General features: G+C 56.3%; 6 protein-coding genes across 6 annotated transcripts; 3 read left to right on the forward strand and 3 right to left on the reverse strand.

Moving 5' to 3' along the window:
- Window positions 1-54: 54 nt before the first annotated feature.
- Window positions 55-2,119, reverse strand: JCM15063_004733 (uncharacterized protein; the record flags this gene model as incomplete). The annotated part of the gene is made up of 10 exons (XM_076677393.1): window positions 55-295; window positions 403-451; window positions 515-696; window positions 774-951; window positions 1,007-1,152; window positions 1,212-1,239; window positions 1,305-1,494; window positions 1,557-1,693; window positions 1,759-1,851; window positions 1,987-2,119. 10 exons carry the CDS (start codon window positions 2,117-2,119, stop codon window positions 55-57), a joined length of 1,377 nt encoding a protein of 458 aa, XP_076535479.1.
- A 1,158-nt stretch (window positions 2,120-3,277) lies between these two features.
- JCM15063_004734 (uncharacterized protein) lies at window positions 3,278-4,155 on the forward strand (the record flags this gene model as incomplete). Its single annotated transcript, XM_076677394.1, has 5 exons — window positions 3,278-3,394; window positions 3,471-3,513; window positions 3,581-3,902; window positions 3,988-4,009; window positions 4,087-4,155. 5 exons carry the CDS (start codon window positions 3,278-3,280, stop codon window positions 4,153-4,155), a joined length of 573 nt encoding a protein of 190 aa, XP_076535480.1.
- An 810-nt stretch (window positions 4,156-4,965) lies between these two features.
- On the reverse strand, window positions 4,966-6,037 carry JCM15063_004735 (uncharacterized protein; the record flags this gene model as incomplete). Its single annotated transcript, XM_076677395.1, has 5 exons — window positions 4,966-5,255; window positions 5,326-5,390; window positions 5,504-5,606; window positions 5,684-5,773; window positions 5,869-6,037. 5 exons carry the CDS (start codon window positions 6,035-6,037, stop codon window positions 4,966-4,968), a joined length of 717 nt encoding a protein of 238 aa, XP_076535481.1.
- Window positions 6,038-6,743: 706 nt separating this feature from the next.
- JCM15063_004736 (phytochelatin synthase family protein) lies at window positions 6,744-8,129 on the reverse strand (the record flags this gene model as incomplete). The annotated part of the gene is made up of 2 exons (XM_076677396.1): window positions 6,744-7,280; window positions 7,356-8,129. 2 exons carry the CDS (start codon window positions 8,127-8,129, stop codon window positions 6,744-6,746), a joined length of 1,311 nt encoding a protein of 436 aa, XP_076535482.1.
- Window positions 8,130-8,446: 317 nt separating this feature from the next.
- JCM15063_004737 (uncharacterized protein) lies at window positions 8,447-10,268 on the forward strand (the record flags this gene model as incomplete). The annotated part of the gene is made up of 3 exons (XM_076677397.1): window positions 8,447-8,731; window positions 8,821-9,156; window positions 9,237-10,268. The coding sequence occupies 3 exons, from the start codon at window positions 8,447-8,449 to the stop codon at window positions 10,266-10,268; spliced, it is 1,653 nt and encodes a 550-aa protein (XP_076535483.1).
- A 253-nt stretch (window positions 10,269-10,521) lies between these two features.
- On the forward strand, window positions 10,522-12,606 carry JCM15063_004738 (PP2C family serine/threonine-protein phosphatase; the record flags this gene model as incomplete). The annotated part of the gene is made up of 7 exons (XM_076677398.1): window positions 10,522-10,583; window positions 10,780-10,820; window positions 11,058-11,165; window positions 11,230-11,361; window positions 11,435-11,511; window positions 11,576-11,717; window positions 11,786-12,606. The coding sequence occupies 7 exons, from the start codon at window positions 10,522-10,524 to the stop codon at window positions 12,604-12,606; spliced, it is 1,383 nt and encodes a 460-aa protein (XP_076535484.1).
- Between the last annotated feature and the right edge of the window lie 20 nt (window positions 12,607-12,626).

Raw genomic sequence — 12,626 nt, forward strand, 5'->3', positions numbered from 1 at the left:
TCTCACTGGCATGGACTATAATGCCCGTCGATTCGAGCAAAGTTTGATAAATCTCTACGCCACGTTCGAGGATCTCCGCCTCTTGACAACTTCGATGATCTTGGGTCCAGCAACCAATCCCGTCGACAAGGTCGAGAGTCCCGCCGCATAAAAGATGGCGCTCCTAAAGTTTTCGATCCCTCCATCGGGACCTCCGGAGGCTTGTAACAGGTACCCGGCGATAGGTGAACCGAAGAAGTACGCTGGCGTCCAGAACGTCAGGAGCAAGGTGAACACGACGGTCAGGCGGGTCGAGCTATCGACATCACAACAGTCGTGAGCACAAAGACGTTCGATCGCCTCGCCGTGTTTTCGTGGGCACGCGAAAGCGACAGAGCGAGAGAGAGCGCGAGAGACACCCACCCGAAAAGTGACGACACGGTTCCTGGGATAAGTGAAAACATGCCTCCCGCTGACACCAAGCTTTGCGTCAGACTCTAATTTCGTAGCGCAGAGAGACGTTCCGACAGCTTACCGCAGAACCCGTTCACGACGGCAAAGATGACGAGCGGCGGAATCGACGTTGCGAACGGCCAAATCGCCCACATCGAGATCGACACGAACCCGAGGCACAAGATGAGCGAGTTGAGCGATCCGAGACGTTGGTCTGCGAACACTCCAAAGACGATTCGACCGGCAGCCGATGCAAGGTTGTAGCTGAGTGAGAGAAAACAGCGAGAAGGGCGTCAGATCAGTTTGAGCTCTTTTGTATGACCAAACCGATCAAGACGAACCCGGCGAGGAGGTACGACGAAGTCGCTTTGCTGAGCCCAAGTGCGGTGCCGTACAGTGGCAGGAAAAACGGGGGCACAAAAAGCGGAAACACTCCGATGGCGGTTCCAGCGAGGAGAAAGCAGAACGAGGCATCGTTGAAGAGCGAGCTGTTCGGATCTCGGCCGTTAGTGGCGCGATCTATACGCGAGGGCGAGATAAAATGCGTACAAATCGAGGATCTTGGCTCCCGTACGGAAAGGCTGTCTGGGCATGCGAGACTTGAGAACGAAAGCAGCCGGCAGGGATACGCCGGTCAGAATCAGAGCAAAGATCCGGAAGGTCCAAGCGATGCTGAATCGCTCGAGCATCTTGCCGACAGAGATCGACAGGATGGCACCACTGGTTTAGAGGAAGATGTCAGTTTGGCAATCCTGCTGAGTGTACAAGAGAGGACGGACCCGATGCCTCCGCCAGAGTAAGACAGCCCTGAATATCACGAGGGGTGAGTGAGATAGCGACCTCCAGTTGTGAATCACAGAATCGAAACGTACCTGTCGCGAGGTTTCGGCGTCGGAGGAAATAGGAGCTCGGCCCGACAGCAGACGCAAAGAAGAGCAAGCTCTCGCCCAAGCCAAAGATGATGCCCTCAGTCAGGGCCAATCCGACAAGCGATGTCGTGCAGAACGATCCGAGCAGAGGTCCTAATCCGAGAAGCACGGAGCCTACAATCGCGCAATTCCTCTGGATGATCGATCGGACAGTCAATTCGGTGTTCACAAGATGTTGAGACAGAGTGTACTCACAGCGCCGTACCTGGCAACCAGCCGGCCAACGAGGATGGACAGGATAGCTTGCAACGAGGCCTGCGTAGATCCGATCCAAGCGACGGTGTTACTGTCCCCTACTCCAGCTGTCACGAGCGCATCCGCGAAGACTCCCCCTGTCCCAGGCAAGCGAGTGTCAGCCTATCCTCGCAGTTTTCTGTGAGGCGAATGCGATGCCTACAAGTGTAAATTCCGCCCACGCTGGTTCCGAACAAGGTCGCACCCGCCGCGACTTGCATCCACGCTGTTGCATCTTCGGGATACGAGTCGAACTCTACATCGTTGCGCAAGAGTCAGAATTGGAGTTGTTCCAATGTTGTCGGAAGTATCCGAATCCGCGCGCGCTGCGCTGACCTAGGCAGCGGTCACTCGTCGCGCGCATGCTTAGCAGATCAAGAATGCCACGCACGTTCTTTGTTCGTGGGAGGCACAAGATTTGAGTCGGCGACATCTGCCTTGCTTTCCGAGTCGGTACCCTGATGCGAGGGCGCCTGCGAGACGCTTGCCGAGAGTGTGTGCAGTTCGATGTCACTTTGCGACATTGTATCTTGGGCGTGCCTTACGTAGGCGGCACGAAGTTGATCAGAGATCTCGAGTCAGAATCCAAAAAAACGCCGGCCGCGTGGTGCCGCGCGGCACCGACGCACGCGCACGTGAGCCTAGAATTTGCTCCGCGGGTCCCCGGCGCCGTTTTTGAATTTCTTTCAAGCTCTCTCGTTCTTTTCTCCCATCCTCCTGCTCCTGTATCTCGTCATCGTTTCGCTCTGTGTCCTCTGTGGTGGAGCTGACCCTCTGTTCTCCCGGCCATATCGAAGCCATCTGCGTTACCTCACTCTCAGGTTCGAGTTGAGCTCATCATCAACCTTCAGTGACGGCCAACTCTCAACTGCCCATCAACAACAGAGCATTCCCCTACCGCGTCTTGCTCTATCCTTGCTGATTTGGAGTTGTCCCGTAGCTGTATCTGAGGGCTTTCGTCTCTACTTCGCTTCTCCTTTCTTGTCTTGTGAACGTTCCGAGTCGTCAGGTCGATAACTTAATCTCCGTGAATACGCATACCGGCACAGAGCACAAAACCACGAGAAATCCTGTGAAGGACAATAAGTTAGCTTGTGGAGTGATCAGCGTCAGCCATCGCCCAAAGGACATAGCGGCGCGCGCCGTCGCTTTGAGCTAACGACTCGCTTGTCGGATCGCTTGACACGAGAATTCACGAAGCTGCAGCTCATTGATCACACCCGATGACGAGACCAGAGTCGTTATGCCGGGAGGTGATGCGAGGTTTAGTCGAGCGTCAGAAGTCAGAAGGGAAGAAACTCCGCGGAAAATGCTGTACTTCCGTGGTATGTCCCGACAATATACCTTTACTCTGATGAACAGCATTGCTTCGCTCTACATCACGAGTTGGATTACGAGTGTTGACAAGAGGAGCGAGTCGCACCGAGCGTAGCGATTGATCTTCAAATCCGGATCCCGCCGGAGTTGTCACTCGTCTTGCTGCTCATCCCTCAACCCGACTAGCTACGTGAGTTGCCTACTACTGGCAGCGAAGTATCGTGAATACTAGCTGACCAGCCCATCGCGATTGCCCCTCCCTCGATCGTCTACACCTTTTTGATCTTGATCGACGCTCGCCTTGCCTGTGACGTCTCGCTCTCACAACCTTGACCGCCAACTGTCGCTTGCAATTGGCATACAGCATGTTTGCCCGTACCGCCCTCCGATCTGCTCTTCGCCAAACCTCGCGCCGCTCGTACTCGGCTGGCTCGCACAGCACTTCGTCTGTCGTTCCTCCCAAGTCGGACTTGCCCTGGGTTGTCCGTCTACTCGCATTCGCCTGACTCTTCACGCTCCTGGATGACGGTCTCACTCTGCTCGCTCCTCCTCTTCTAGGTCGTCTCGGCTGCTGTCACCATTCCCCTCATCTACACTCTCAGTCAGTCCCAACCCTGGATCCTGACTACCGCGTGACGGCTGACCCCGCGCGTTCGTCTCGGAAACAGCCTCTCCTCCCGAGGTCGTCAAGCACACTCTGCACAATGTGACCTCGCCCTCGAAGGAGGACCACCCGGCTCCCGCATCCCGCAAGGCGCCCGAATCCGCTTCGGCCGACGAGCGAAAATCGCACGAAGCCACTCCCGAGACCGCTGAGAAATCCGACAAGGAGGAGGCTACGACTCCGGTTGCTGCCGACGCCCCGGAGAAGTCCGAGGTAGAGAAGATCGCCGAGGAGAAGGTCGAGCAAGAGGACGTCTCGTCGCCTGCCGACACCACCGCAAACCCTGAGTCGTCTGTCACCGACAAGGAGAACGTCAAGGCCGAGCAGTCAGTCCACTTTCTGCGTGTTCCTCGTTCCGCTTTCTTGCGCGCTGACCCTCTGCGCTCCCGTGCGTTTTACCCGATCGCGCAGACCCTACAGGCAAGAGAAGGAGGTGAGCAACAATCTCGCGGATTCCGGAATATTCGGACCGGAATGAGACTGACTCTGAATCGTTCTTGAATTTAACAGAAGAACGTCCTCAAGGAATCCAAGATTGAGGAGACCAAGCAAGAGTTGGAGAACAACAAGTCGGAGTAATCGCATCGGGGCACGATTGTACACAGCGTCTATTCCGCACACAAAACGAAGGACCCATCCAGGTCGCACCAGTAATCGAATAGAAGTTATTCTCTCATCACCTCGCAGGCGAGACTTGTTCGCTTCCAGATTGCTGAGCTTGTCGAAGATTTACTTCGAAATCTCCCTCTGAATAAGTTTTCTAGGCCAACACCAGCGGGCTGTCAGGGGCGGTCTGTGGACTCTCGCACACATGGCATAGCTCTCAAACGATGGCGGCACAACCATGCTGATGAGAAATCAGTATTGGACAGAGGAGAGAGCGCTCAAGCTTTCGCGAGCGTCGAATGACTGAAACCGAGGAAACGCGGTGAAAACCAACAAAAGAACAGTCACGCGATACAGGAGTGAATGAGATACATGAAAGTGTAGTGACGAAGCCTGGAGTAGAGCAAGAGAGACAGGAGAGACGTCCGTTTGACAGGTCCGGGAGAACAAGCAAGCGAGGGAGGGAGAGATAGAGAAAGAGACGAAAAAAGGAGGAAAAGCGCCCGAGTCACAAAGCGGGATCTTTTTTCAGAGAGGCAAACAGGCTTGAGCATCAGCTGACCAAACGTGAGATCCATCGCAAGCCCTTTTGAGTCAGAACAAGGAGGTCTGAAGGTTCAGCTCGGGAACCTCTCAAGTCAACGAGAAGTAAAATAACTTGCCAAACGACGCATCGACCTTGCCGACATCCAACGGACTCGACTCCGGGCAATTCGGTACAGTCTGTACCCTGACCTGACAAGACGCAACCGCCACAATGTTCGAGATCGCTCTGAGACGAAATCAGACCAAGATCAGTTTCATGAGCCTTTCGAGCAGACTGTGAGACGGAGAAGGAAAATTCACGTCGATATCGACACAGGAGAACTGCCCGTTGATGCCGGAACAATACGAGTGACCAGCCGGGCAGAGACGACCCAGAACAAGACTGCGAGGAACAGCGTCCCGCTTCCAATTATTGGAAGGCTGAGGAGGAGGAGGAGGAGGAGGTGGAGGAGGGGGAGGCGGCGGCGGCGGCGGAGGTGGAGGTGTACAGCAAGTATCTGTGCTCCATGCACTCGTGTCGGTTCCACCTAGAAGAAATAATGATCGACTGTCAGCTTTCTGAAGATTCCCTCTGCACAGGCAAGACTGCAGACGTACTGCAGATGAGATTTCCTAGACAGTTCCAGTCGGATCCCCAGCAATTGTCACCGGGACCTCCACCACTAGCATGTCGGATAAAAAGGAAAGGAATTAGTCAGTACGAGCATGCTCGCGATTGAAGTGTAAAGATCGACCCGAGCTTAGTGAAGCCTGTAGCGTTCAGGTTGCCACATACCAGGTACCGTCAAATTGAGTCAAAGTCGAAGTGGCCGAGTGGGTAAAGATCCGAGCGTTGCAGTAACCACCGTCGCAACCACCTGACTGGTCGCAGCAGGCGCCTACGATCGTCCGACGATGAAAATCAGTCGAGGAAGGTAGGAATCCATAGCTGGGAGAGGGCTGCCGAGGGCCTCACCTTGGATACCGCAGAAGTATTCGCCGCAGTTAGGGTCCCTCACACATGCGTTGTCGAGGAGATAACCCGCGGCGAGACAGAGGGAGGGGTCTGTGATCCTTAGTAGATCAGAGTCAGCAATGTATATGGCTGGATCGCGGCGAGCTGAAGGAGAAAGAAGGGACAGCAGGAAAGACAGAGCTCACCAGCGTAAGGGTTGCCCCAAGCGTCGTAGGCAGTACAGTCTACCTTGCCGTAGCCAGGAGGCGGAAGTGTGTCGGTGTCGCCAGATGTACGACTCGCGAGTCTGGATGCTGCGACGGCCGAGATGAAGAGAAAGGAAAGCCAAACGACGGAAGGAGCGTTCGTACGCATCTCGGGCGCGGGAGAGGGCACGGACAGGCGGATCAAGGTCTCAGCTGACGAAGACGACGGTAGTCGCGGTACTGATCAAGGAGAAGAGGTAGAGATGCGAAAGAAGGAGAGACGAGACCGGAACGTGAAACCACCTGCATCAAAGGATCCGGGCACGATAATATTTGACATTGACTTGCTCCAGGGGACCCCTGCGGCACAGGAAGCGTATTTGGGACAGGCGTCATTCCAAGGCGTATGAAGTATCTGCCCTGCCTGGCGGCGCCAGGGTGTGCGCAAGGACGCGGTCCAAGGGCTCGCACCGGAGTTCCACTCAACGTCGACAGAGCTCGTCGGCGTAAACAGATTTGTCAATACTCGTGCTGGATCTCCTATTCTTGTCTCGAACATGCTTATTGCAATTGAAAATGCGCAATTGAAGTGGGGGTGAGACTTTGGCAAGGAGGTGTTATGGGTGAGACCTGCTTGTTTCAAGGTTGGGTTGACCCGTTCGATTACCCTGCCGATTTGTGCCGATTATTGTCTCTGTTCTCGTGTCCTGTATCTTGACCTCGTCGGCCGAAGTGCCTCTCGTCTGAGCTGCCTTCTCGCTTCCGTGCGCATTCGGGATCCGAAGAAACCCTTGCAGACGTATCGAAGTTGAACTTTCTCGATTAAGCCGCGACAACGACATTCGACAAGAAAGAAGGCACATTGACGAGGGGTTCTATCGACCAGCTGTCGGGAGATCCGCGCTCGATCCCTGAGCCGATGCCTTGCTCGCGCACCCACATGCGCTCGCGGCAGCGCCTTCCTCTTCTGCACGACAGCATTCTCCAAGGGCCCCGAGCTGACGGGTCAAGAACTCGACTTCGTCGCGAATCGCATCATCGAGTGCGATCGACTGATCGACAAAGTTTCGCAGTTCAGCCGTTAGGTGAGGCGGCACGAACGCACTGAGAGCTGACCGCGGCGAGAACAGCGACAACAATAAAAGTGTCACGAGGGGATCTGTCGGGTGGACCGAGCGAACGAGGGTCGATTTGAGCGCATCAAGGCTTGATGGCACCGGAGATGCCGATCGAGAAGGGGCTGGAGATTCGGGGGACTCGTGGACTTGCTGAGGTGTACGGGCTACGACAGCAGGTGTTGGGTGCTGCGAAATATGCTTCGCAAGCCTTTCCAGCAGAGAATCGAGCGTCGAAGATTTCGGAGTCTCGAGCAGCAACCGGGATAGCGAATTTGACAGGACAGCCCAGGACGACTATGAGAAGCTGCGTCAATCACTGTCTTGACTTGTGACCGGAAGGAGAGAGACAAGCAGGAGACTGGAGCTGACCTTGTTTAGTGTGAGCGTAGTAAGGCTTTGTTTTCCCGCTAGGGTCCCGACATCTTTACTCGGAGCGACCTCGAGCATGACATACCCACGCGGCTGTCCAGTCGCGTCGTCAATCGGCACCATCGATTCGTACGCCAACTCGGTCGAAATCCAATACGACGGGTACTTGAACCGCGCAACGTCGAGGATGAGGACCATGTCGTCTCGTTCCGAGTACGCCCCGACCGGCGAGAAGTGACCGGTGCCGGTTTGACCCAACACTTTGCGCGAGTAACTGATCGCCATCGTACCGTGCCCGGTGCTTGCACGCTTCAAATCAGCCCGAAACCGATCAAGCGCGGCCTGTCGACCGGTGGCTTTCAGGGGTGGCGAGACGGACGTCGCGCTCAAGCCGTTGCAGCGCGAGAGACACGCGAACTCGGCCAAGGTGAGTCCGACCTGGGCAATGTCGGACAATGGACGACAACAATCGAGCATGTCTTGATCATAGAACCTCCACGGACCTTTCCACACGCGCTGAGGGTCCATCTCGAGCGCGTTGAGGATCATGGCGAGGGTACCGAGCGCACAGTACGCCGGTTCGTTCTGGGTGAGGAAGTGTTGAGACAGGAGGAAGTATGCATCGAGATGACCTTCTGCGAGCGCATTTGCAAAGTACTGTCGGCCTGTGCTCGAGTTGAACGCGATGCAGGAAGCTGGCAGAGGACGCTTGTAGAAGGACGTCGCGGCAAGAGCAGGGGAAGTCGCTGGTGGTCGCGCCTGTGGATGGTGCATCGCCCGCGGTAGCACTTTCTCGACGCTTCGCGGAATCTGCAAGTCGACCGGGGAGGGCGTTGCGGCTTGTGTGGATGAGAGAGTGGCGAGGAAGCGTGGATGACGAATGCGAGAGCAGGCCGACAAGCGCACGTGGACGCGGACCGGAATCGTTCTGGGGATTGAGCCAAGCAGTTTGGCAAGGTTTTAGCGCCGGGGAGGAGAGTGAACGCTCTATGGAGAGATCAAGATCTACGGCTATAGGCTTTACTCAACATCCTAGCCTCCGACTCGTCAGTTTCCTCTACACCCGGCTCCTGAGCAGTGCCGCACCGGTTATGACTGCCGAGATACTGGCGTCGCTCGATGTACCTTTCGATGTCTCGGAGCTCTTGTGCTTTTCGCTCTCGAATCCATTTACGCAGGCACTCGCCAACTCGTCGTGCAACAACTTTTTCGAGGCATACAAGGCAGACGACACGACAGGTCGGATCAGAGTAAGGAGAGAAGGCAAAAACACCTGCTGGAGCTTGCTGCCGTCGGAATGGAGAGAGTACTTTGCAGCGGTCGAAGATCCCGACCAGCGCGACCGCATCTTGGAGCAATTATCCACTGGGAACGAGGTGAGTCAACCGAGAATCTTCAATGTTGTTGGCCGGAGAGGTGAACGCAGCGCTGAACGGGGACGTCCGGTTTTCGACGGATCGTGCAGCCAGGCCCTTCCGCACTCGCTCTGCCCTCGTCCCTTCAAGCCTATCTCGATGCCTGTAAATCCTTGTCATTCAAGCGCACATGCTCGATCGAGCCGATTCTCGCGTACCCTCGGACTCGCACTCGGACACCTCGAGCGCCCCCGACCTCTGAAGTGAGCGCGCCGCATCCGGCGTTGGCTCACCTCAAAGGCAAAGCGAAAGCGCATCACACGAACGCTCTTAAAGCGGGACAATCCCCGAAAAAGCACCACGAGGTCGTCCAGTTCTGTTCGCTCGTTCAGAGTATGCTCGACGAGGAGCGCTGCAGTCACTGCGTCGATGTCGGTTCAGGTCGGGTGAGCAAAACTTTTGTTCGTGGTTCTCTCCCTTTTCGCTTTGTCCGAGCTGAGTAGGTGGGTTTGTCCGAGCCGACTAGGCGCACCTGTCTCGAGCACTCGCATCGCCTCCGCTCGACCTGCACGTCCTCGCGCTCGACTGGTCCTCGTCTCAGAAATCGGGAGCCGAGAAGCTCGACCAGATTCGCACCAAGGCAGAACTGAACCCGACCGTCGGATCGTTGACGCACCGGGTGAGCTCGCTCGATGCGGCCGGCGTCAGTCGAGTGTTGCAAGAATGGCCCCCCTCGTCGCCTGGATCTCAAGGAGATGAGGAAAGGTCGTCGAGGGACCCTGCATTGCTCGTCGCGTTGCATGCGTGTGGAGATCTCACGCCCGATTCGATCCAAGCGTTCACGGAATTCTCAACCGATCAGACGACCTTGTCGTCACTCTCGTCTCGACCCCGTGCCGTGTTTGTCGGATGTTGCTACAACCTGCAAACGCCCGAACGGTTCCCGTTGTCGCGATCGATCGAACAGGTGCTCCCGACAATTGAGCTTGATCCGCACCCGGTCTCGCTCGCGCACCTGCGGTTGACGCCCCAATCGCCACCAACCTGGCACCTGACGGCGGCAGCTTCGACTGCGTTTCGATCGGCGACTTCAAAACTCGCGTACCGATCTCGACTCGAAGCCGAGTTGGAGTGGAACGGGTTTGGAACCCAGATCGGAGAACGCAAAGTCGGCAGGATCCCGGACTGTCGGGATTGGGCCGAGTACCGTACCAAGGCGATGGGGCGGATCGAGACGCGAGGAGGAGATTCACCGGTTGTAGTCGTCGCCCCGTGTCGGTTTGGGGTCGACGAGGAGGAGGACGACGACGATGCGGAGGAATGCGAGTGGCAACGCGGTTTGTGGTGGCTGCGAGTGTGGTGGACGATACGCAGCTGGTTGGGCCCGCCGCTCGAGAGTCTCGTTGTACTTGACCGGTTCCTGCTGCTCGTCGAGGGGCTGACAGACCCGACTCGAAGCGCAGCAGGCAGCGAGGAGGGCCGACGGCGGGTCGAGATGGTGAACCTGTTTGACCAGGCGACGGGTAGTCTCCGTAACATTGCATTGGTGGTGCGATGAAACACTAGATCAACATGGCTACAGATCTGCGCGAGCGAGGGTAAACAGAGAGATGGCGAGAAAAGGCAAGGCAAGCGACTGCATTTACTGTATTTCTAATTGCTGATTGCTATCAAGTGCTCGACGCAATTAATAGTTGAATCACTGCCTCTGCGATCGATCCTGTCCACCCTCAACGCTTCGAACCTCGAGCCCGTCTTCCGAGTCTCGCCATCGATCCGCCGATCGCCAGACCCACACCTCTGCTCGCACGATGGGACAAGTCCTGTCTGAACCCGAAACGACCAAACACACTCAGTCTGGTGCAGACGAACGGTGAGCGCTCTCGTTCACCTCGTGCCTCGTACCTCGTGAGAGTATACCGGGGCTCGTACAGAGATGTGCGCACCCGACTGCACGGGCTCTCACCCTGAGAGGGGAACGAGACCCACCTCGGGCGACTAGCTCAATCAGCTCGCTTCGTCACCGCAGCACCAAACCTGACTGAATCGCGTCTGTCTTCGTGCTACAGGCTAGCATGGGCCGTGAGTGAGATGCAAGGATGGCGCCTGAGTGAGTGACCCTCCACGCTTGAACGAGTCGCCTCGAGTTCTCCACCCTCCTTCGCTCCATCACCGCGCTCCCTCTACGCCTGCGCGTACACGTGCAATGCTTACTGAATCGTTCTGCTCCCCTCTGTGTCCCCTCTGCCGTTCCGCCTTGATCGATCTCGCGCATCTCTCGATCGGGTTGCCCATCGCGTGCTCGAATGTCAATCCGACCCGACCTTTGTCAATTGATCTTGAACAGCCATGGAGGATGCCCACGCCGCCGTCCTCTCGCTCGACAAAGACAAGGGCGATGATGTGCCGACGCGAGAACGCACTTCGTTCTTTGCCGTGTATGACGGTCACGGCGGTCAGTCCTCCTCGCTCGAGTCGACTCGCGCTCGACTGACCCCCTTGGCCCCATTGTCCTCCAGGCTCGACTGTTGCCAAGTTTGCCGGAGACACGGTCCACCATCGATTAGCTGCGAACGACTACTTTCCCAAAAAGCAGTGGAACGACGCCCTCAAGCGAGCGTTCCTTGAGACGGACGAGGACCTGAGAGCGAGTGCGTTTTTAAAAAAAAAGAATAGTCCGACTTGCAGCACGAGACTGATCGATCCTCGTTCTTCTGCGCGCAGACCCCGACTTCCGAGGTGACCCTTCTGGCTGCACCGCCGTCGGTGTCATTGTCACTCCCGAACTCGATCTCATCTGCGTGAGTCTCTCTACCTGACAAGAGTGGCCCCCCCTCAAACTTTTCTCTTTGCTCTCCGGTACAGGCGAATGCAGGAGATTCGCGGTCAGTCATGTCGGTCGGAGGAGAGGCCAAACCTCTGTCGTTTGATCACAAACCGACGAACGCGGCCGAAACGTCGAGGATTGTTGCAGGAGGAGGATTCGTCGAGTTTGGTCGAGTGAACGGTAAAACTCCCTTTTCGCTCATCTCTGATAACCCACCCTGCTCAAGCTGATTGTCGTCCGATTTGCAGGCAACCTTGCATTGTCTCGAGCGTTGGGCGATTTCGAGTTCAAGCAATCGCAAAACCTTCCCGCCGAACAACAAGTCGTTACCGCCGATCCGGACATCAACCGCCACTCGCACACGGCCGAGGACGAGTTCATTGTTGTCGCATGCGACGGAATTTGGGACGTGTTGACTTCTCAACAAGTGATCGATTTCGTGCGGTTATCGATCGCTCAAGGTCACACGCTCGAACAGATTTGTGAAAACATGATGGACCGGTGTCTCGCACCTGATTCCGATTGGGGAGGAGTCGGATGTGACAACATGACCATGATGGTTGTTGCGATCCTCGGAGACCGTACCCAGGAAGAATGGTACGAGTGGATCAAACAACGAGTCGATACTTCGGAACCGTACAACACGCCGAAAGAGTTTGTCGAACCGTTCGCGCAAGGAGGCAACGGACCGAGAGGAGCGTTGATGGCAGGTGGATCTGAAGCTGCGAACAACGCAACAGGTGGAGGAGTCGTGGTAGGCAGGGCCGGACCCAACGGAGGAGTGCAAGGACTCAACTTGGGATCGTTTGCGTCTGGGAACGGAGTCGGTGCCGGGAACGGAGGAATCGGAGATGACGAGAGTGACGATGAGGGAGAAGAACTCGACCTCCCGACGATCCAAGCTGCGTTGAGGGCGAGGATGGCCGAACTCGAACGGGAAGAACAAGCACTCGAATCGGGTGCGAACGACGAGACTTCGGCTGCCTCGATCGAACAGGTCGAAGACGTCGACAGCAAGGAGGATCAAGAGATGACCGATTCCGACCCGAAACCCGCTGAATCTTCGTGAACGATCTGAAGAAAGAAAAA

The sequence above is a fragment of the Sporobolomyces koalae genome (genome assembly GCF_050403365.1).
Source record: "Sporobolomyces koalae JCM15063 DNA, S_koalae_JCM15063T_v1_ctg8, whole genome shotgun sequence".
NCBI lineage: Eukaryota > Fungi > Basidiomycota > Microbotryomycetes > Sporidiobolales > Sporidiobolaceae > Sporobolomyces > Sporobolomyces koalae.